Consider the following 24,164-nt stretch of genomic DNA (forward strand, 5'->3'; position numbering starts at 1 on the left):
TGTACGCCTCAATTCCTCGGTTCACCATCTTTGTGAGGTCCAACCATGTTGATGTAGCAGCAGTTCATTCTTTTCATTTCTTTGCATCCCTGATTCGCATCCACTGGAAGTATAGGCTACCATTTATGTATCTGTTCCTCTGTAGATAGACGTGGGTTATTTCTAGTGTTTGCTGCCGGGACCACTCTTGCTTTACCGTACAGAATACTTGTGAGTCTGCTAGGCCACTGGAATGTGTATGTCCAACCGCAACTGGTAATAGTGGATTCCAAACAAGATTTTTCAGTACTCTCCCAACATCAGGGCATGAGAATTCTCCCCATAATCCTTTACTCACTTCAATATACTTACTGTATTGCAGGCATTATATTAAGTGCTTTACAAATACTCACTCCTCTCATGACAACCCAGTGGGACAGGTTCTATTTCTATCCTCATTTACAAGAGAGAACACTGGGACACAGAGAGGTTGAGTAACTTGTCCACCGCTACTCAAACACTGAATAGAGGAGCCAGGGTTGCAAGCCAGGTGAGGGGTGCCAGATTCGAAGCCCATACCCAACTGCAGTGTGTGGATCTTTAAAAGTATTTCTTTCATGATGTAAGTTTTGCTATGGAAGATAATGCATGTAAAAACTCATAGCTGATATAATTTTCTAACTCCTTTATACATTTACAGATACAGGTTCAGTGGATTTTGAAGGCATAAGTTAAACGTTAAAATGCACACCACCTTCTGATTAGTTTGCTGGGATAAAGAACAATGCAAGGCAAGATGGAAATGAATTAACCAAATTTCAAGCAAAACCTTTGCATGATGGCTGATGTGGCTAAAAAATAAGTATCATTATTTAGTAACCCAGCTAACAAAGCAGCTCTCATTTAGTGCCACAAATTTTTGTGAGCTCTTTTCAGAGCTCTATTAATTAAACAGAGAGTAAAACCAGACACCTACATTGCTGTATCTGAGTGCAAACATTTTAAAAAAATACAGCATACACAGTTATTGTTCTCCCTAAAAAGCTTTATGATAACTACATCTCATCTCACAGAACAAAGCTTTCATATTATTAATACATTTTAAATTATTTAAAATATGATTTACTTGATAATTATCACATCTATTGAAAAGTTTCAAGTTCAGAATGCTGCAATGTGTTTGCATTGTATGAACGGTGATATACGCATAGACTTTATGAAACGCTTCAGAGTGTGCTTAAAATCCATTCTGATGGAGTGCTCGGTCAGAAAAGTTGGTAGCCTACTGGCTGGTGCCTTAAACAGTGCTTCGAGGGCAGGCTTAGGAAGACACCAAAGTGAAGCCAGGGCTTCCTATGACACAGGGAGGAAAGAGCAGAAAGGGAGACACTGCAGATCTGCTTGCCTAGAAGTCAGCTCCGTGAAAGAATGTATTTGTCTTGTTTTAACTAAGCCAATGAGCGATCAAGTTAGCAAATTTACACAAAAGTCATAAAATTCAAAATTAGCTTTCTTCTTTTCTCTTCAGTGAGTACTTTTGGAGGGTAAGCTAAGCAAAGTTATTCACCAGGTCAGTAATGTTTGGTCAGTCATAAGGAAAGTGGACCTAACTCATTTTATTACCTAGATGCTTCCTCTTAGGACAGTAGCCTACAGTTTCTTCTTATCTGTGACCTCCTCCCAAATTGCAAAGCTGAAAAATAAGCTGTCTTAAAAGAAGCCAGAAGGAGAATCCATAATGATGTGGAAATGCACAACCCAACCATCCTGCGCTATTTCAGAGAATGTGTAACACATTTGTTACTTTGTTTGTTTGAACTTCTGTTGTCCACCCACGTTTGTCCCGGTGGCCAGAGGTGCTTTTCAATCAACTGTTCTGATTTTCAGCTTAAAATGTTACATAAAAATACCACAGCATGTGCTCCTTTAAGCCAGAACAAGCAGTATTTTTCAACTTCAAGTCTATCTGGTTGCCCTTTAATATGCCTGCTCTGTTACTTGGCCTTTGAGAATTCGACTATTTTGAGTTATAAAATACAACTCCCAAGGGTGTATCTAAAAATATAGATACTATTATCAAGTCATCATTTATTGATGCATAATATTTTGTGATATTTTTCCACTAGTAGCCATACAGAAATATAGGATGTTAGATTGAAATAGCATGATTTTTTTTGAGATCTCTAATACACTAAAATATATTTTAAAGTAGTACTATGATTTGTTCTTCTTTTAACTGTACTAAAAGTGGTGCCATCTCCAAAGCTAGATTCTTATTGAGTTCTGCCCATCTCTTGCACTCCCTTAGCTTGTTGTTTTGGAAGTCAGGCACCTCTCCCATGGCCACCCATCGTGATATTTAGCAAACATGCTTCGAATTCTCTCCCTTTTTTGTTCAAAGAATATTACAAGCCACTTTACTCTTTTGCCCTCACACAATACTTTCTATCCTTTCTTTTCTAGATTTGTTTTCTACTCTTCACTTCTGAATCTACAATCTCAGTTGCAGTTAAAAACTCCATTTTACAGTGACAGCAACTGATTTTTCTTAGAGATTTTCCTTTCTGAGGAAAGCTCAGCTGATGCCTTTAGATGCTAAGGTGCCAGTGTGTATCCTTGGTGAACGCCCCTTGGGCATTCTAGCATCACCCAACAGAGACGTTTAAAATTTCTGCTTATGTTAAGGAAGTTGTTGTTGTTGTTTTTAACTTCATTGTTTCCCACTGTCACCTTCTCCAGTGGTCCCCCCAGCCACCTTCTTACTAACACAGGGCTTCATGTTGCTCCTCAGAGCTCCATTACATTTCATAAATATTACGCTAGAGCTCCCGTATTACATTTGATTGATATACTCTCTCCTCTCTTGAGATATCTGGATTTGTGCTACCATCATCATCTCTTCCACTATATTCTAGCTGTACATCAGTGCAGCCAGATCCAAACTCGCTCCCAACCAATCACTGGCAGCACTCCTACATGGCCAGGGCTGTTCCTGCTGATGTAGGGGCAAGTTTGTGCCCTTTATAATGTTCTAGCATTAAACGGCAGCCTTAGGACCCGGGTAGAACAATGGCGTCTCAATGTGTATTAAAAGGCATTCAACCCTTTCTTGGTGAAAGGCTAAGCAAGAGCAGCAAAGTAAAGATGCAATCTCAGGAGAAAGAAGAGCTTTCCAGTTTTCCTCTGGAGCACACCACCCAGGTTGCTGATTTATTCGATGCGCTGCAAGCCCAGATTTCTTCAAAGTCTTCTCAAGTCTTGTCTTTAGGTCAAGCACCTCCCCCTTGATGTAATGTAAAAATAAGGATTAAACTGTCAGTAGAAAACAATAGAAGGAGTGCTGCTTATGCCGTGACCTTTCCTTTATATAGCTTTGATTTACTACTATGAAAATTAGAAAATCATAAAAGGAACTTACTAAATCCTGAAGGGCCAGAAAACTTTTCTTCTGGTGGAGCCCAAGAAAGGGCATTCCTTTTTAAAAAAAAACTAGTTAGAAACTATCTTTTGTGTGTGTGGTAAACAGAACAAAAGAATAAAAGACTAATTGTTATTGAAATGTTTGTACATGGGGGGGGGATTCTGTTTTTACAGATTATTATGTGTAACTTCTGAACCGTGGAAAAAGTCTATCAGTGAAGGAAAAGATCGAGAGGCTCAGAAATGTGGGACCATGGTGAAACTTGAGAAGCAATGAAGCACAATGTAAGACAAGAAAAACAAAGCAGACAAAAGAAAAGTTACTTTGCTCCATTTTGGTTGCAAGAATTTTAGTACTCACTGGCAGCCAGAGGCACTACCCATGAATAGGCACAAATTATCCTCTATTAGCAGTACGCCATGCTAGACTCTAGAATTAGGAGGCATTTTCAGCCAGTGAATTTTACTAACTCACTATGTTCTAATAAATTACTCAGACCTTTTACATGAACTCAGGTTACAATGTTGTTGTTTTTTTTTTCTGACAAACATCATCATGGTCTCCAAGATTTTCATGGCAGAAAGTCAGATTGACCTAGAGTTGTCATTCTAATCAATCCAGCTGGAAATGTCACGGGGTGAAGGCAGCTGGGCACCTTGAGATGGCCTCCGGATGACATTGGCCTAGTTGTCATATTTTCTGAGGCTTGCTCCTCAGCTTTACAAGTTCAGAAACTTTAGTTTGTCTGGGTGTTCATGGTTGTCACTCTCTGGGAAGTAGCTTGTGCAACCCTAGTGTACAAGAGTCCGATGTGTAAACTGCAACACCAGTTTGCTAACGTATAATGAGAAGGGAGGCTACCAGGGGGACTAGAAACTTATTATATGCGGCCAACACCTTCGCCTGCAAGAAAGACTGAATGGGAAGCCCATTGTTATATTTCAGTTGGACAAACACTTATTTAGCACCTGCAGTACAGATCATTTTGACCCCAAGGTTGTTTCACATACACAAAATTTTCACTGACAATTACAGCAGTGTTCAGTTGTCACGGAAAGACATTGTTTTCCAGAGCAAAGTGCATTAAACCAATCTATGCCTTGGTCAGTTTTTCTGTTTTCTTTTCTGTTTATCAGGTTCCATCAACCAAAAAGGACAGACCAGCGAATCTCCCGCCTGATGACGTTAGTCAAGACGATTATCCAACAGCTGCGGTCACAAAGCCACCCTCTGTGTGCGGTACTTCCGAGGAGTCTTTCGTCTCCCTGAACAGGCATGAAAATGATTGCAGGTAAGGTATTTGTCATTTTTACTACTAGTTTCTCATACCAAGGAGTGGTTTAAAAACTGAGTCTTCCAGACCCAACCTGGGCACCCAGGCCACGAATCCCTCCCACTATCTTATACCAAAGGTGTTTCTAGGGCAAAATTCTTCTTAAAAGCTTTCTAGCCTGTTCAACCCTAGCATGCCCCACTCACTGATATCCTTTTCATAGACCCAACCATAACTTATCATGGTCATTTAGGTTTTACTCATACTTTGATTTCTTCCAACCATTTCTAGTCTACCTTCCGGAATTTCAATGGGGCTGGAAGAGAACCAAGCATTACTACTTTATGCTGCCAAAGCACCACCATTCTAGGAGGCCCAGGAGACTGCGTCGCCCTTGACCCATGCTGCTCTCATTTAGCAACTTCTCAGTCCACTGTGTCATCTCATATCACACCACACATTTTTAAAAAAATTATTTTATTTTATTTTTGGTACCAGGAATTGAACTCAGAACCTTATGCACACCAGGGCAAGGGTGCACAGCTGAGCTACATCCTGGCTATACACCACACATTTTGCTCATTAAATGCCCAACGTCTGGCTCTCTTTCTCTTGACACCAGATGTGTTCATGCCCCTCCATGATCTAGTGTTCTCATGAACACTCATCCAACATTTTAGCCTCTTTATCTCTGCTGACCTTCACCTCCACTCCATTTCATCCCTCTATAGCCAGACCTGAAATATAATCACTAACAACAATGCATCAAATATCTGACATTCTGGATGAGCAACCTTCTATCCTGTGTTCATCTCTCAATTGCTCCCTGCACCTGTGCTCACAGGACCCCCTAACTCGTGATCTTCCCATCTCTTCTCTTTCTGCTTGTCCTCTTCTGTTTCCACTCCCTTCACTATTCAGCTGAGATGGAACCTGATACATCTCTTGTCCCCAGTCTCACGTACCTTATTCCACCATCTTTTAGTCCAAAGCTCCAACTCTGAACCAACCCAGGTGTCTGACTTTTTTTTTCTCTACCCATATCTGGGTACCACTACAAGCTTCCTGGCTTATGATAGGATTTCCCCTTTAGCGTGAGCTCCTGCCATTGCCTTCTGCCACCTCATCACAGGCCAAAGAATGAGGCCTGATCTTGAATTTGGGGCCTCCAAAACTGCAACTGAATAAATCTCTCTTTGCTCCATAAGTAATCTATCTCAGGTATTTTGTTGTAGTGATACACACCTGACTAACACAAATCTCTTTTCTTATTTAAAACCAGTACCTGTAAGAGTGCCATTTTCACATCTTCTTTTGATTTTGGAGGGACTGCACTCTGTTTCCTCTTTCTTCTTCTGTGTCTTCGCTATGTATCTCTCCAATGCTTTTTACGGTTAGCATTCAAACATAAGCAAGTGCCATGGTTTAAGTGGTTAAAGTTCATGTGTGGGAGGCTTGGTCCCCAAGAGGGGACTCTGGAAAGTGGTGGGACTTTAGAGAGGTAGACCTCATGGGAGGTGCTTAGGTCAAGTGGGGGACGTGCTCTTAGGAGGGGTTTTGGGGTTGCGGTCTTGGCCTCATTCTCTCTCTCTCTCTCTGGCTTCCTGTTTATGACGGGATCTCTTCCTCCCACGCTGTGGTAGCATCTGTCATCTTCTGGGAAGGTCCTCCCGAAACCTGACCACTGCCGGCACCTTGCCCTTGCATTTTCAGAACTGGGAGCTAAATAAACCAGCCTGCTGTAAATCTTTTGTCATAGCAGTAAACGACATCTAGTGTCTAGCTGTTATTCTCTCTTCCTTATTTGGCTAGAAGCAACATTTTTTTAAAAAAAGTGAAATGTTCTTATTTCAGAGCTATATATTTACAGTACCTTCACTTGTCATGACCTACATACCTCGGCTGAATATATTTTCTACTATTTTAAACAGATTTGTTTTAAATGTTCCAAACTTGTTCACCTGAAAAGAAATCATGATGTTTAGAATTTAAATATTTTATAATTCTTAATATTCAGTATTATTTTCTTCTTTAATCTTATAGAACTTTGAGCTATGCAAAAGGTATAATACAGAAACATGGTTTAATGAATAACTGTAAAACAAACACTCCTCTGTCCTTCAGATCAAGGAGATAAGCCAATATACCGCCTTCCAAATTGACTTTCTTGCTCTCCTGGAGATGGGCACCTTCCTGAATATTGCAGTAATACTTCCCCAGGGTTCTTGTGCTTAACTCTTTCTTCCCCCCCAAGTTCAGTCTTCTCTCTTTTCCACCCTGCTCTGTACGGGGAAGCTGACCTGTGACTTCGAGAGGGTTTAGTTAGTGAAGAGATTAGGAGGAGTAGAATTGGAAGCAAGGAGGAGTATCTTCAGTATTTGGGGGGGATTAATGGCAATGTGCCTTTTACTGTAATTGGTTTTTAAAAATTTTTTAATTTCTTCTTCTGGCTCCTCCCCTGCAGAGTCTCCAAAGGTTAACTGTGTTGACTCTGCCCCCAGCTGTCTCAGTCAGAGTTCTTCAGATAGAGAGATAGAGCTAGAGCTAGCTCTATAGGTGGATGTGGGTATAAGGGATTTATTTTAAGAAAGTGGCTACTAACATGGAGTTATTAAAGTCCATGAATGAACTATTTCATTAAGAAAGCTACAGTTTGAATAGGGGTATCCTCCCCAAATTGATTTTGAAACTTACCCCAGTGTAACAACACTGTGAGTTTTGGTCTTTGGAAAGTGTAGCTCTAACCGCATGGATGAGATTAGCACTTTACAAAAGGCATCAAGGTTCAAGGACACACTCAATTGACCCTTTGTCCCTTCCCTCCAGAGGAAACAGGAGGGAGGCACTATCCCAGATACCAAATGCCAGTGTCTTGATCTTACACTTCTCAGCTTCCAGAACTGTGAAAAATAAATTTCTATCCTTTATAAATTACCTAGTCTCATGTATTTTTATAGGAGCACAAAACAGACTAAGGCAATATATATATATATGTGTGGAACATACTGGAAGGGCTGGTTTTATGCTTTATACATACTTCAATTCATTAGTTGGGTACCCATATTTTATTTAAAATGAAAATGCCATTGCTTATAGATTAATAATGTGTATAACATTCTATATATGAGTCTAAACTAAATACACTTTTAAATTAAATGAACAAAGCACTGCCCCTTATCAACTATTCCATGTTAATATGTTTGGATTCCACAAAACCATTTCCCATCTCCTAGACCAGAGCTGCTACAGTCTTGTGCCTATCATATGTCCCAAGATGGTCTGGTAAACAAATTTAGTAGGCAGAAGAGAAAATTTAGGCACAAGAACAAAAACCAAATACATCATTCAGAGAGCTACCTTCCCACTAGGAGAATTTATACATTTCATAATACATAAGTACAATATACATATAAATAAGTACACATAAAATGGGTGAAATCTGAATTAAATTGGTGGATTACACCAATGTAAAATTCCTCATTTTATTATTGTATAATTATACAATTATACAATTATTGTATAATTATACAATATGTACATTGCAATGAAGGAAGTCAGGTTAGGGGGAAATGAAACTTCTGTACTATTTTTGTAACTGACTGTGGATCTCTATTCTAAAGTGGAAAAGCAATAGAAATATGAATAGCTACCACAACTAATTCATTATGCTGATTAAATGTTTAGAAATTATGGGTGGTTAAAATTTAGCATAAAAATAATTACAACATATGGTCTTGATGCAGTTCTCAGTCTTTTGAACACTCCTTGGGGTTCCCTGCGAATATTCCCAGCAGTTTTCTCTTCTTGACATTCTCCACAGAAAACAGATTAAAATTCATGGATTCAGAGGGGCCAGTTCTATGTCAGAGGGCCTGGCTCCTACATCTCATTCAGACACCAGCTCTTTACTAGATTGCTTTCACTAGATCCCAGTATGGTGGCTGACACCAGAGGCTCTTGAGAAACAGTAGATGAATGAATGAATAAAATAATTATTTTCCAAATATTTACAAAATATTTACACTTATAAAATCCTACTGTTGCCTTAATTTAAAATATATCAAGACAAAACAAATATTTCTTTCCACGACTGTCAAGCACCCAATTTGCTCAGTGTACAATTTCTGCACTTGTACTATTCTCCCACCCAGCAAAGCCTGAAAAATCTGAGCCACCTTTAACACTTCCTTTTCCTGCATTTGCTATATATAGGCAATTACCACTTCTGTTCATTTTCCTCTCAAATATGCTTTATATTGTCCCTTCTCTTTGGTTTCTATGGCTACCACTTATGCCTCATATTACTCAATGCACTAGTTTTTCTCCCTGCTCCTAGTCTTCATTCACCTTTAATCTATCTGGCATGCTAATGCACGATAGATTTTTCTAACCTACTGTTTTTATCACTAAGATCATGATGATCATATGACTGCCACCACTTATCACGTGCATCAAGCATACCAGGCACTGTTACTATACACACTACTGTACATACAAGGTCTCATGTATACTCGTAACAATAACCCTGAATGTTAGTCATCATCGGTCATCTTTTTATAAATGACAAAACTGAGAATTCAAAGGTTAACTGCGCGTACAATTTTTTAAGTAGCAGAGATAAGATATGAATTTAGGTGAGCCCTGTTCCAATCAGTATTAAGCATCGCGTTTATTGTGGTTTAGATTTAAAGTGTTCCTCAGTAATCTCATGTGCTCAGAGATGAGGTTTTTAAAAGGTAAAATGTGGGGGCACTATGCTCAGTGGTGGATCAATCCATCAATGAGTTCAATGTGCTGTCAGTAGGTGGAGCCTCACTGGCGGAGGTGGGTCCCTGGGTGAATGACCTGGAAGGCCATATTCCTGTCCCCCAACCCCTTCCACTTTCTCTGGCTCTCGGGCTTTCTCTCTGCTTCCCAAATGCCATGGGTTTAGCAGTTCTCCTCTGCCACACCCTTCTGTCAGGCCTTTTCAGACTTGGAACCAGCCAGCCATGGACTAAAACCTCTGAAACCATGAGTCAAACTAACCTTTTTCTCCTTTAAGTTCTACCTGGAAGTTACAGTATTAGGTGAACACTAACCCAGCGTTCCCTCCTTGATGCACAGCAGTAGGCCATCAGCCTGGCAAAAATAGATGACCAGTAAATAGTAGCTACTGTAGGCACTTGATCAGAGTGGACAGAGCAGAGTACATGCTGACAGCAAGTGTCTCTCTCCTCTGTCACTGTCCTTCAGACTTGCACTGTCAATGTATTACAGCCCATAGTACTCCACTTCCATGCCCTTGAAATCTCAAGTCAATTTCATAGGTTTGTGGTTGCTCTCAGGCAGTAAAGAAATGGTCCTTTTTTTTTTAAATTAAGAGTACAGTTTGGTGTACACCAAACTCCAATCTCGTTCCCTTTAAAACTATTTCCCTTTCTCGGTTGTTTTGCTCCTGGCTTGCAAATGTTCAGTAGAGAATGGAAGGAGCTTTGCTCAGTCACATCTCCTCCTTTCAATCCTGTTCTCCCTCTTCCGGTGCTGTGTTTGGCCATTTGGGAGTTGTCAGAGGGAAGATGAAAAGGTGAGGTGGAAAGCCCTTGTTCAGCTCCGTGGCTGTGACCGGCCTTGGTGCTCTCAGGAGGGGTGAGCGGGCTGAGGGCACGCGTGACCTCACTGACCCTAGCTGAGAATGTCTCACTGTGTTTCTGGTGAGGTGATGTCCCGGCCTCCGGCTTCCGGCAGCCCCTGCTCTCACACGGCTCCTGTGGTGGGGTCTTGGTGGTAAAGATTTAAGGCTGGTTCTCTACACAGGTGTCCACATCCAGTCCACAGCCCATTCTCAAACTGATGTGCTCATTTCCCACTGCCCCACTGCTTCTGCTCCAGCCTCTCCTTCTCTCCTGCTCCAGCCAAACACTATTCTCGGTCAATCTCAATGCACACATTTTTCCATGAATCGTTTCCTGACCTACTCTTTCCCACGGTGATTTTCCTAGACTGAATTTCCAGTCAAGGCTGTATCAAAAAAGTCAGGTTTTAAAAAAGAAGCTTAAATGCATATGTTAGGGACCCTTGAGAAGACATTTTAATATTCCACACAATTATGGAATTAAATACAAACTACACACAAAGCACTTCTGCTCACTGAAATACGTGATTGGCTGAAGCAAAAGTTCTCGGATAATTGTTTAGGCTGTGAGATATGTTTTCATAGATTGTCATTTTTTCTTGAAAAAGTGACTGATATGAAAATTATGGTTTTATGGCACACAGGTTATTTGTTTTTCTTTTAAGACAAAAGATGTATGGATAATTGTTTAGGCTGTGAGATATGTTTTCATAGATTGTCATTTTTTCTTGAAAAAGTGATATGAAAATTATGGTTTTATGGCACACAGGTTATTTGTTTTTCTTTTAAGACAAAAGATGTTAAAGTATGAGTTGTTTTTTTCTAAACTAAAAATCAACGTTCAGGCTTAATTGCAGTGTTGGCACTTTGTGACAAAGAAGTGGGTTTGGGGTTGCAGTTTGGGTAATAGTCTAAAAGGTTCACTCTTACTGGTACATGGGGTGAGGTATTTGGCAATATTTTTTGAAAAACAAAAGAAGTCAGTCTGCCATGTCTAGGAAAACAAGTGACAATGCTGATTGCCAATCATAAGTGTAAGCTTTAAAGCAAATATTAGAATTTATAGAAACTTGCATCCAGTCCTACAAGCTTAACAAATTGTGGTTTTGTATACACAGTCAGCTCCCTTCAAGAGGCAGGCGTTACTTTCCCTGTACTTGATTGTGTGTGTAGAGTAAGTACAGGTTCACTGACTCCCATCCTGGAAAAAACTTTCAGAAGTCATAGGAGGCACAGGAAGTGTTTATTAGGCAGAGATTCTAGGGCATACTCAAGAGTGGAGTGCAGGCTCTTGGAGAAATGAGTCTCATTACAGTTTGCAACTGGAAATGTTTATGTGTTTTTGGTGGTGGAAATCTGTGGAATTCGATAACCTAGAGTCCTGGTCTTGCTCTGGTGGTGGGGGTGGCCCTCCCATGGTAAGGCAATCTTTACTTAGTTTGGGTGCTGGCCTAATCTATAGGTGAAAAGGTAGTCTATGGTGGAAATCTTTGGTCTTGGTTTGGTGGCTGAGAGAGGATGGCTCAACCACAGTAAGACAGCCATCCATTCATGGGGGAAATCCTAATTACAGGTGAAAAAGAACCATTTGCAAGTGAAGGAAATGACCAAAACCCTTTGCAGGTGAAAGGGAATTGCCTAGGATTATTGAGTTCTGTGAGAAGAGAAAAGCAAACAAAACAAACAAAGCAAAACTGGGCTTGTGTCCTGAAGCTGCATTTTTCATTTTTAAAATTATAATTTTTCTTGTCTCCTTTCAGCCTAGTTTTTATTGCTTCTATGCTACCTCAAGTAGAATATGGCTGAAGACAGGAGTTGCCACATTGAGATTCGATTATAAAATGACGGTGGATCTCGAGTTCCCTCCACCCTTCCCCTTTTCCTCTTTCCATTGCTTCTTTCTCCTCCCTCCTCTCCCCTTTCTCAGCACTCGCTATGGTCCGAGCTGCTAGGATGTGCGGCAGCCCTGGGAGAGGGAAGCGGGTTGAGGATACCCACATTCAAGCAGCCTCTGTGACTGAGGAAGTGCAACCATCTGAGTGAACTTAGACGCGGGTCTTCTGGAGGTTACATGAGGCACATGAGGGCCTTGGAAGTGGGTCATAGCAGTTAGACCTTCAGCTGGTCCCAGCCCACGGCTGCACCACAGCCTCTTCAGAGAGCCGGAGCAAGAATCACCAAGCCACGCTATTCTTGAATTCCTCTCCAAAGAACTGTGAAAAGACAAAAATCTGTTGTTTTAAGTTATGGAATTTGGGGTAATTTGCTATATAACAATAGAATAATACAACCACTTCCTCAAACTTAAAGGCTTTCTGAGAAGTTCAGTTATGCTACCAACAAACTTTTGTCTTGTTTTACTTTGTATGGTTTTTTTAGGGTTTTTTTATACATCGGTCAATGGAAGATCTGTATAATTTAGAGAACCAATATTATCCAAATAATCAATGCACAGTGTTACAAAATCATGTATTAGTAAAAAAGCCATTTAATATGCAAAACAGACAAGTCCATTGATAAGCCACCCAAATTGCAATTAACGTTTAAGAAATGAGCACTCATTGAATAATGATAAAGGGTAACAGAATATCCATAGCTATCTGGAAAAACTATTCAAATAGTACTTTCTTTTGCAGCTAAATATCTGTATGAGGCAGGATTTTCTTTATATCAACCCAAACTATGTGCTGCAATAGATTAAATCCAGAAACAGATACAAGAAGCCAGATGTGTTCTATGAAACCAGATATTAAAGAGATTTGCAAAACTAGATATTGAAGAGATTTGCAGAAAGATTTTCTCCCTCAGACCTAGGAACTGTTTTTATTAACCAGTTCCTGTTTTCCCTAACTCTGAGATAATAGCATACACTAAAGTACATCAATTTTTAGAGTGATGAGTCATCATGTGTGTAAATACCTGTGCAGTCACCTTCTAGGTCAAGCTATATAGAGCGTTTCCTAGCATATGTGAGGGCCTGGGTTCCATTCTGAGAAAAAAAAAAAAAAAAAAGAAGAAGAAGAAGAAAGGAAGAAAACACAGTCACGGTCCCTCAGAATCACTATGCTGACTTATATCACTATAGATAAGTTTTCCTTGCTCTTAAATTGTATAAAAATGGAATTATTCATACATCCTCTTTTTTGCACAGCATTATATCTGAGTCTCGTCCATGTTATTGTATCAGAAGTCCACTTTTTAATGGTATATAGTAGCCCATTATTTGAAACTATCATAGCTTAGCCTTTCTACTGTTGATGACTAATTGGGCTGTTTTTCTTTGGGGACTATTCCAATAAAGCTGCTGTCAAGAACTCTGGGGGAAAAAAAAGACTTGTGAAAAAAGAAAACAATGATCACTCAGCTTGCTACCTTTTTGATTTTGGAAAATACAGTTATTTTTACCAAAAACAATGTTATTATTATTTTAAATGAATTGTTACTTATATATTGCTAAGTAACAAATTATACCAAAATGTAGCAGCTAAAACAGGAAAAATCATCCAACAGCTGTTGTAGGTCAGGAATTCAGGTGCAGCTTGGTTGGGTAGTTCTAACTCAGGGTCATAAAAGCTATAATCAAAGTGTCAGAATGCTACTGGCTTTTGGGGTGCTGAAGTCTTTTCATTGAGGTGGTCTCTGGGTTCTTTCTGTCCCTAACAAAGAAGTGGTCAAGACAAGTGCAAAAAGTAGCAAGGTTTTACATTTATTAAAGGTAGGAAAAGAAACAGAATGAAAAACACATGTTGGGAAGAGTGAGTTCAGGCCAACTAAACGCAAGAAAAGTACACTCTAGAGTGTAACAGTGGAGCACTATTGAAAGGCAGCCCAGCAGCCAAGTGCTCAGTGGCAGCCATCTTTTGTATCTCCCACCCCTCAGGCTGAGGTCAGGTCCTAGGCCGTATTATCAAAAACCTGCTGGAGTTCTCTCGAGAAGAATTGCAGCTAGCACTCTCTGGTTCCAGGTACAGTGTTTTCAGAGCTGTTCTATGTATGTGTCCTGGGACGTTGTAATAGACAGGTCATGTGCACTTCCCCAGCCACTTTACCATATCCTAACCTGGTAATACCAGTATATTGATATTGTTTGATATTTTCAGATTGGCTTCAGAATATTCCTACCTCATAGAGAATTAAAAGAGATGAGTGAGGAAACCTAGCCCTTAGCACAGTTATGGGCATTTAATTGGCCTTCAATAAATGTCAGCTCCCTTCTTCCAGACGATGATTTTTTAAATTATTCTGACATTATTAGTATTTGCTATTGAATTAGGCTCTGGGTTCAACCCCCAGGAACTTGAACTCACAGGGTAGCCCAAACTAGGCTTATACTCACGGCGATCCTCCTGCCTTAGCTTCTCAAGCGCTAGGGCTATAGGTATGTGTCACCATGCCCAGCCTTTTTTTTTCTTTTGAATTTTTCCTTTATAGTTTGTCTCTTTTAAAAATTAATTTTAGTGATATACTGTTGGTATACACAATGATCACATTCATCACAGGGAATTTGTACTTGTTCGTGATCTATCTTAATTCTTTTTTCCCCCTTTCCTCTCCCTCGCCTTCAATCCTTCTTCCCCTCTCTCTTTACAAAACTTTCTATCGTTTTCCTTCCATTCTACTTTTTTACCCCTTCCTAGTCCCTCCCTTTCCTTCCCCCCGACTCTTTCCTTATTCCCCATTCCATTTCAATGTTTTCTTCCTACTTCCCAATGTCTTTCATCCTTTTTGGTCCTTATTACCTTTTGAGTTTCTCACACAAGAGAGATAATGTGATACCTGAACACTTGTGTTTGATTTATTCCACCTCGAAGTATGTTCTCCAGGCCGACAGGCGCAATCTTGAAGCCTGCTGTGAGTGAGTGGAGAAATATAGTCCTGGTACCCATAGAACTGTTCTTGTAGAGGTGACTCCCAAAGGAGATGGCTTCCAATGCAAATCTTTGGTGCAGGCCACGGATAATTCTGGAACAAGTCTTACATGTTAGATAAATTTTGAGGTTAGGCTTTGAGGCCTGGTAGATATTATTTGAAGTTATGAGCAAATCTCTGACTCAGTTTGGAGTAGATTTGGAGGAAGGACCCAGTTAGGCAGATTATCAGGGTTCCAGCCAGTTGGATACAAATCAAAATAGGCCAAAACCTATGTGAACTGGCAAAACCCAGAATGGACTTGTATTCAGATTTTGCACAACTTTTTAAAAGCAAAATGGTACTGTATATTTAATAATACATTCAATTTATTAAACTTTTCAGGTCCATTAAGTAATTGTTGTCACATTTTAAAAGGTAAAATTTAGGAATAGAAAATTTAGTAATTTGCTGAGAATTACACACCCTGGTAGGCAGTAGAGCTAGAATTCATACCCAGGCCTGACTGAACCCCAAAACTTCTTTATTTCTCTCACTATGCCAACACTGTCTTCACTTGAATTATTCATTTTCTTCAAAGCTAGTGCAAATCTATTTTTTGCATTAAACTTTCTAAATACAGATAAAACTGTATGACTGTTAAGAAAAAAATTATTTTGAGGTCTTTATAATTGTTTCCTAACTCATTTTATAAGTGTGTGGTACTTTTTCAAGAAGCACATAGCAGCCGGTCGTGGTAGCGCACGCCGGTAATCCCAGCACTCGGGAGGATCACTGAGTTCAAGACCAGCCTGGGCTACACAGTGAGCTCCAGGTCAGTCTCAATACATAAATGAGACCCTGTCTCAAATAAAAAATTATTAAGGGGGCCAGGGATTTACCTCAGTGGTGTTGCCACCTGCCTCAAAAGCCCCAGGTCCCGAGTTCCATCTCTGGTACCAAAACAACAACAAAACAATTTAATAAGCACTATAACCACTGACATTATTTATTTTGCCTAAATTTATAATCTGAAACGATGCAAGATGTATAAGGATATAGATATGAAGATACAATTCAATGCAAACCAAAATATTGTCAGATAAGATCACAAATATAAATACTTTTGGCAGGGTTGGATTTTACTTCACTTCCTGTTTCCCTTTGCCATTTCTCTTCCAGGGACAGGTAAGAAAAAAAAAAAAAGGAACTTTTCTAGCATCACAAAGTCCGTGATGCTCCAGGGGTGGTGAATATTAGCAGGAGAAATGCTTTCCTTTTACATTTGTTAAATCTAGGAGGCCAGAGAGAGAGAGAGGGAGAGAGAGCGAGAGAGCGAGCCCTGATGAATAGAGGAGGAAACCGAGGAAAACAGCAGACTCTGGCGTGTGCAGATAGACAAGAGGATTAGGGTGGGTGGGCGAGGAAAACAGGCCAGACAGAGAGCAAGGGCTGCGGTACGCTTTCCTCTCAGGCAGGCTCTGGTGCACAGCGTCGTCGGATAGGGTGATGCCAGTATTATCTCACAGATTCCTAGTCTGTGTGCTCATGATTGTCCAAGATTTTCTTTCTGTACTGAAGTGCACTTTCCAAACGTTTAAGGCCATGCTGGTCTTGGACCTCGGGGTCATGTTGGAGGGAAGAGGGTTCCACTTGGATAGGAGGTGGGTGAGGGGAGGTGGAGAGTATTTTCAGGAATATTCAGGAATGAGGACAGCGTGAAAGCCAGGGACCTGGCAGGCTTTGCACGCTAGAGGAATCCTCTGGTAAAAACTTTTTCCCCCAAACAGTTCCCATGAACAGAACTTGGCAGCCGCAGCCTGATACTCGGGTGAAGAAGACAGTAAAGCTACCATTAAATATAAAGTGTTCAAACTGAAACGGGGCTTTAGTTCTCTGACTCCTCCTAACTCGTCCACACGAACACGGAACTAGGTAACCAATCAAATCTGATACCAAGTTCTTCCCAGGTTTGGTCAGAGGGAAATAACGACAATCTGAAGCAGGAGGGTCCTAGGTGCTAAAAGATGAAGAAAAAGAAATTAGGATTATAAAGAAGACAAACCAAAGACTACATTTTGCCTAGGTTTGATCTGGTGATCCTCATTCGGCTGAAGGAAAAACAATCTGTTCAGCAGTCTCTCTGAATTAACACTTGTGTTTCTTTCCCACTCGGCATCATATGTGAACCGTTTCTTTTAAAGCCCAGGCCAGCCCTTTTCAAAAGGAGCCTTGTTCTCAGATGATCCATTAATCGAAGCATCACTGCAGAATTTGGGACAAAATTCACCTTATATTATAGAACTTCTCAGCGTGGCTCAGTTTTCAATCCCCTCACTGCTGTCCCTGTGCTCCAAACACATTCCTCCTCCTCTCAGTGGCAGAGTGATTTCAGAAGATTCTGGAACAAGCTCTCAGAGGCCCATTGTGCAATAACAAAGAATTCCAGCATGAGCTGCGGGTTCTGTCCTTGCCTGCTTTCCTGAGGAGAAGGCCACCTTTACCCCAGGCCTGCAAGCTTGCTAAACACTGGCAACCCAAGAAAGAGCTCCCGTGCCCAGCAGACATGTCGGGGGTATATGTGGGCAGGTGTTAAAGAATTTCTCTGGAAGAAGTGCAGTCTTGCTGTAGCGGGATGTGGGTGAGGGAACAACTGGAAATAAAACCCCCCAGGGTTTCTTATTTTCTCAGGCGCCTAGAAGGTGAACCCAGTTTCCCAATGAATCATTTAGGGGATATTTTATTTATTTTTCTTTTAGGGGATAGTTTTAACATTTTGTTCTTCTTAACTTCTTTTTTTCCCCTCTCTCAGTTAAGGGGATCCAGAAAGTAATTATGGACCTAATGGATGAATTTAAAGATGATTTTCCAACTGTCCTAGGATTATCACAGTCTAATCAGGTAATGTGATTCCATAACTTTAAAAAAAGAGTACAAAAATATATTGTCTTTTTAGTATATCAGATAAATTATTTAATGCTTTTATTTCTATATTGGGGATTAAAGCTTGAGGAAATATTAATTTTGCCTTTAAAAAAGTTTTCAAATCTTACTCATTGGGAGGAGTCTATGGAAAGCAAAGAAGTTGTGGCCAGGAAGTAAGATAGATTAATTAAATTGTTTTAAAAAATCACTGTATCAGTAGAGAAATCTATCCATGTTAGTAAAAACTGAGCCAATGCTTAGTGGGTGAATTTCTACCTACACTAAAAATTTTCTTCCTCATTCACTAATAATGGCTTGCAATGTCCTTAAGCACTGTTTTTAGCGAAAACAATTCTTTCTTGTTTTGGGGATCGGCATAGAGCATGTGGGCTGTATATGTAAATGGCTCAAATTACTAACCCCGTTTATTTCAGAAGGTAGATGAAGTGCTGGGCATTTTTGTTTAACCATCGAATTCATGGTGAGAGTTACCAGACCTGGTGGACTTCCTTAGCTGTGGCAGAGTTCCCAGACTTGTATAGGATTGAGTCCAAGGTGCCACAGACGCTGGAGGTCTCTCTACTGCTAGCGCCAGTGACTGCTGCATGACCGCTGTACTAGTCAGTGTCTTGTAAGGGATATGAGAAGAAGACTTTACCGGCAGAGACAGCCCCTCTCCCTGAGACCCTCTCCCGGGGTAGGCGTTGAGGAAGGCGATCCTGAAGAGCATCAGCCGTCCCTCACATGGTGATCAGCTGAGCTGGACAGGACAAGGCGTGTTCCTTACCCTTGGAGCTAGGCCTTGGGAGTCCTGGGGTCTTTTCTTGGCAGTGCTCTGCAGTCGGGAGGAAAGGTGTGGCCAGGTGTCCCTGCTGGTCCAGGACTCCAGGCAACTGGGGTGGCACAGTAGTGACAGCAAACACTCAGAAAGCCCCAGGGTGAATCCTAGTCCACCCAACAGCATGAAAGAACTTAGTAGCCATTGCTTAAGGTTTGGAATAAAAATTTCCTCTGGGGCTGGAGAAGTTAGGGTAGAATTTTGGCTTGAGGTGGTGGCTTTGAGGTCCGGCAGGCTCCATATCGCGTGTCCCACCTTCCCAAACTTCCAGACCCTTCCCCTTTGCAGCTTTCATAGCTATTTTTAAAGGCTTCCACTGGCAAATTGCAAATGAAATGATTCCCATTTGAGGGTTGTAGCAGAGTTAAACATTACATTTGAGCAAAGAAATGTTTACTACATCAGAGAACTGAAAGAATGAAGGCAGGTGATCCTTACTGGAATAAGAGAAAACTTTCACAGTAAATAGGACCAATTTTATGGTGGACTTTTAGTTATAAATGATGACTATTGCTTTTGCTGTTGTCATTTTGCACCTAATCATATTTTATAAGACTGGGAGACATAGACAAGACATATGTAATAAGGTCATAACATATGCCAATTTAAAAAAATGTTTATATCTATAAATGTATTTTTCTAAGTTCTGTAAATTAAAAAAAAATATAGGCCGAAAACTTCTGAGAATCCACCAGCAATGTCTGGAAATCACTTGTAACGGGAGTGGGATTCTGAAATACAATGAGAACAAGACTGTAGCTAGAATGTTCTAGAGTTCAGTTATATTTCTGTCTTTGGTAAGCAGTTCACTGTGAGGCAAACGATCACCATTGTGAAAGTTACAGAGCATACTGTGCCCTGCAAATCTTCTGGATGGTTTCTAGTATAATATTGGTACACTTCTTTGTTATTTCTCAATATTAATTCATTATATTTTCTGATACTCTCCACTCATTCTGAGAAATATTTACTGAGTACCTACCATGTGCCAGGTGCTGATCTAAGCTGTAGGGGGAAAAATCAGTAAGCCAGATGGATAGAAAACATTTCTGTCATACAACTTACATCCTTGTCAAATAGAAGGTCAATAAACAAGGCAGAGAAACTATGTAGCAATAAGTTTTAGAAGAAGAAAAATATAGCAGAGTAGGGATATGGAGTAGAGGTATAGGTCGTGGAAAAACAGTTGATTTTTAAGATAGGGTATCCCAGAAGTCCAAAATGATTCTTCCATTAAGATTTGAAGAAACCGAGGGAATGAAACTTGGAACCCTTGAGGATTCAGATGGCAGAACCACTACAGAGTCCTGGAGGTGGCAGTTGTCAAGCAGAGATTCTTCCAGTAATGTTCATCCACAAAAAGCAGAGCTTTTTGATGGGAACCTGTGGGCCATAGGAAACCAGAGATACATTCGAGGAGGTCCGGCTGAGAGGCAGACTGCTAAAGCAAGAAGGGAGGCATTTATGTGAGCTGCTGGGACACAGGGTTCACTGGCCTCGGAGACCTGAGGTGGGAGCTGGCTTTGGGGCATTGGCAGAAGTGACACTCTTGGGCGAGTGACCGTCGGTAACATCTTATCCCAGTACTGCTGCCTTAATCTGGAAGAAAACCAGCGTTGCACAAACCTCTTCCTACCTGCAAGGCGTATAAAGCATGGAAATGTGTAGAATGGGAAGAAATCTCTTTGAGCCTTTAGAAAATCCTTGAGAGGGCTCTTATCTCAGACAGGCAGCCATGAGCTGAGATCCAGCTTTAATCCTGTTTGGGTCTGATGAGAAACATTTCACCTTGCTATCATCATCTTTCAAAAAGTGTACTTGACAAGTTCAACAAATAGAAGGAAAGCTGGGCATAAGGGAACTTCTGTCATCCCAGCTCTGAGTTCAAGGCCAGCATGGAACACATGAGTGAGACCCGTCTCAAAAACCCCAAAACAAAACCAAAAAGCAAACAAACAAAGCCAATGGGAGGAAAAAGGGGGAAAAAAGATGATGAAGTCAGAAAAGAAAAGAAGTAACAATCTTTATATGGCCTTATATTTATTTTGGCTTTTGCCTTAGGTTCAGCAAGATAACAACAAAGCAACTGAACAAATGCAAGATATAATTTGACATGAGGCTTCTTCTGGTCTGTTTTTTGGGAGAGGGTCTCACTGTGTAGTTCAGGCTGGTCTCAAACCCACTGTGTAGCTTAGGCTGGCCTCAAACAAAGCAATCCTCTGGCCTTGGCCTCCGAAGTGCCGGGATAATAGCTCTGCACCACCATGCCCAGCACTGGCATGAGTTTAAGTGGATATTTCTGGCTGATCCATTGTTGAAAGAATAAAATAAGCAAGGCTGAAGCTGGGAAGCCACTTGGGCTAATTAGCTAGTTTTGGAGAAGAGAGGACAATAGATTGTGTGTAGTGCTGGGGTAGGGAGAGGGGCCAGGCCCTGAGGTTGTTCAGAGAAAGAATTGAATAAGATGTGCTGACAGGCAGGTTTCATAGAAGGAGGACAGTGAAATCCTGAGATAATGGAAACTGGCATTCAGCATTAAAACTGCCGATGACAAAGAAGTGGGCGTGGCTCTAAAAAAAACAAAAAACAAGATAAAGGAAAGAAAGAAAGAAGGAAAGGATAGGAAAGGAAAAGGAAAAGGAAAGCCATATTTCCTTTCAAGTAGTGAAGGTCAGCTGGAGAAACTGGAAGCAGGCCTCTAGAACCAGTCTTCTTAACGCCTAAGGCTCCTGTGAGTGACCTTGAAGGAAAGGTCATGCGGATGGGGAAGTGTGTGTCTGGGGGCAGTGGCAGGGGCGGGGGTGGCCTTTGGAGATGTGCTCAGATGATGAGGGCTAGAAGGAATTATCTAAGGACAGAGAGGAAGCGGGGATCTCTTAATCAGGGGTCAGCATTTAAAGTTACACAGACGGTTTGGTAAAAAAAATGTAGCACATACAGTAGACAAAAGGGAAAAACGATAGCTCAAAAAAGTATGTTTATTTAGAAAGTTTTCCTACTATTAGAACTAGGAAAATAAGTAATTCACTGAAAGCAAGAGTGGATGGAAATTATTGTCAATCGGTTTTATAAAAAGGAATTTCATCCTGTGCCAGACGGAATGTGAGTAGTTTTTCCTCCACTGTCACCTTCCCGTCCCCAGAGCCTGGAAGAACCACCCTGGGTTTCTTTCTTAGATGGCTCTTCTGGAAAGCAACAAGGAGGTCTTCTCTGGGAAGAGCTGATTCTGTTTGTGCTACTTTGAATGAAGATGATCAGGAATACTTTTGTTTCAGAGTAACAATTCTTTCAAAGGCATGGAAGGAAGTATCAACAAAGGAAAACAGCTGGGCATGGTGGCACATGAGTATAAACCCAGCACTCATGAGGCCGAAGCAGGAAGATTGCTGTGAGTGCAAGGCCAGCCCAGGTACGTGGTGAATCCAAGGCCAGACTGGGCTACACCGTGAGACCCTCTCTGAAAAAAGAACAAGAAAGGAAGAGGAAGAGGAAAAAGGAAAAGCACATAGAGGGATGGAGCGCTTGCTTGCTTGCTTAAGTAGGAGGGAGGTCTGAGATTCATTATGCAATACCAGAAAAGAAAGAAAAAGGAACGAAAGAGAAAGAGAAAAAATAAGAAAGAGAATGAAAAAGAAAGAAGAGAGAGAGAGAAAGAAAAGCATTTTAAAAAATCATGAAGGGTGGGGGGTGCAGCTCAGCAGCGCAGTGCCTGCCTGGCAAGGGCAAGGTCCCGAGTCTGATGAGAAAAAAATTATGAAGGTAAGTGGTCAAATAACAACTGAGCACTAAAGGGAAACAAAAACGACAGTCATTAAGAGCAGGTTCAGACCATCAGAAACAGCCATGAGCTTATTATGCCACTATTGCAATCAACACTTGCATTACAAGACTTTGTGTATAAGAAATGCTATGTTTTGGTCAACCCAAATTATGAGTTATACACGAAAATTTAACAGATTGTCAATAATAGGTAGCTTTATTGTTATTAAAGGATAAAGAATTAGAGAAATTACAAAGAGGGACAGACATCTAACCTATGTTTGGGGGAATGACTCAAAATTGGTTAATACAATTAAATGCATAAAACCAGAAAAATCCTAGTTAACATATATAGATCACCAAGATTTTGCAAATAAACTTTCAGAATTAGGATGTGGAAACTGTAGAGTGTGAGCCAGGGGTCCCTGCACTACTGCAGGCTCACGGGAACGAGTAGACAAAGTTGTGGTCGAGGTGGAACTGGGCATGTCCCGCTCCAGAGACAGCAGTAAATCCTAGTAAGACGCAAAACCAAATTAATTTCACTGCTCCACCTGGAGGAGCTGGAAGAGGTCGGGGTAGCAAGGCACAAAGTCCCAAGAAAGACGCACTCTATGCGCTGGGGCTTTGGCTATGGCACAGTAGGGATTCTCCCCCAGTCGGACTCCCAACCGTCAGAGCACAGAGCAAAGGGAAGCGACAGCTCCGCGCTGCTCTGCTCCTTGGAGGTGCCCTGTCACTGCTTTCCCGACTGCTGTCCTCCAAAGTGCTTTGCGACTGTAGCAATTTTGGCCGCCCACAATTTAGACGGCACTCTCCACTGTTAGTACTGACTAGGGGCGCCTGGACCACAGGTGGACTAATGGACTTTTTTTTTTCCCCCAGAGACATTAACAAGTGAAACCTCAATAGGACCCCAAATGCTGCAAAAATACATCCTCGCAGAGAGATTGAACAGCTTCAGGTTATCTTGCGAGGCAGGCAGCGGCACCACTGAGCTATATCCGCGAACTCTGCACTGATTTTTTAAAGAGTTCATGCATAAGTCAACAAGAATTCTTATTCAGGGCCAGGAGTTTAGCTCAGTGGTGCCGCCACCTGCCTTGCAAGCTCAAGGACCTAAGTTCGATCGCCGGTACCAAAAATAAATAAATAAAATAAAATAAAAATAAAAAAGCAGAAAAGCATGTAAGCCCAGAGAAAAATGAAAAATTCTCTTTTTTGGCTAGTTACCTCACATCTGGATGTTTATCCTAAAGAAAAAACATACTTAGGTAAAGATCTCAGCGTAGCGAACAATGAGCCCGGTGGGGACATGCACGACACCACTGTGCAGGCGAGCAGTGCGGTAGAGAATCATTCATCAGTTACTTTTCAAAGGCTTATTTTTCAGAAAAAAGGGCCTGCGCAGAAAACAACCAGAACTGCTGCGGCGTTGGCCAGAATCACCCCGGGGGCGCTCACGCGAGGCCTGAGCAGCCTGTCGCAAGCCTGCCTGGCCCTGGCG

At 41.1% G+C, this 24,164-nt stretch overlaps 1 protein-coding gene and 1 long non-coding RNA gene across 7 annotated transcripts in view; one reads left to right on the plus strand and one right to left on the minus strand.

Moving 5' to 3' along the window:
- Positions 1-11,522: 11,522 nt before the first annotated feature.
- LOC104860612 lies at positions 11,523-17,509 on the minus strand. Of its 3 annotated transcripts, none has more exons than XR_002025263.1 (3): positions 17,426-17,509; positions 15,064-15,249; positions 11,523-12,500 (listed from the first exon to the last, which is right to left on the minus strand). It is a non-coding gene; the product is annotated as an uncharacterized LOC104860612 (long non-coding RNA). The 3 variants fall into 3 exon arrangements; XR_779744.1 differs by having other exon boundaries at positions 15,064-15,260; XR_779743.1 differs by lacking the exon at positions 17,426-17,509 and adding an exon at positions 16,038-16,070 and having other exon boundaries at positions 15,064-15,260.
- Positions 17,510-17,578: 69 nt separating this feature from the next.
- Positions 17,579-24,164, plus strand: part of Spata9 (spermatogenesis associated 9) — a 20,871-nt gene continuing 14,285 nt past the window's right edge. Inside the window, exons 1-2 of one of the 4 annotated variants that reach the window (XM_033767597.1) lie at positions 17,579-17,776; positions 17,948-18,036. In XM_033767597.1, the coding sequence (XP_033623488.1) occupies positions 17,971-18,036 (66 nt within the window). In that variant the 5' untranslated portion in view covers positions 17,579-17,776; positions 17,948-17,970. Of the gene's footprint in view, positions 17,777-17,947; positions 18,037-24,050; positions 24,126-24,164 lie in introns of those variants that run through there. The other 3 variants (XM_033767582.1, XM_033767592.1, XR_004518593.1) reach the window with 3 other exon arrangements.

The sequence above is a fragment of the Fukomys damarensis genome, unplaced genomic scaffold (genome assembly GCF_012274545.1).
Source record: "Fukomys damarensis isolate Sample0158 unplaced genomic scaffold, DMR_v1.0_HiC HiC_scaffold_3, whole genome shotgun sequence".
NCBI lineage: Eukaryota > Metazoa > Chordata > Mammalia > Rodentia > Bathyergidae > Fukomys > Fukomys damarensis.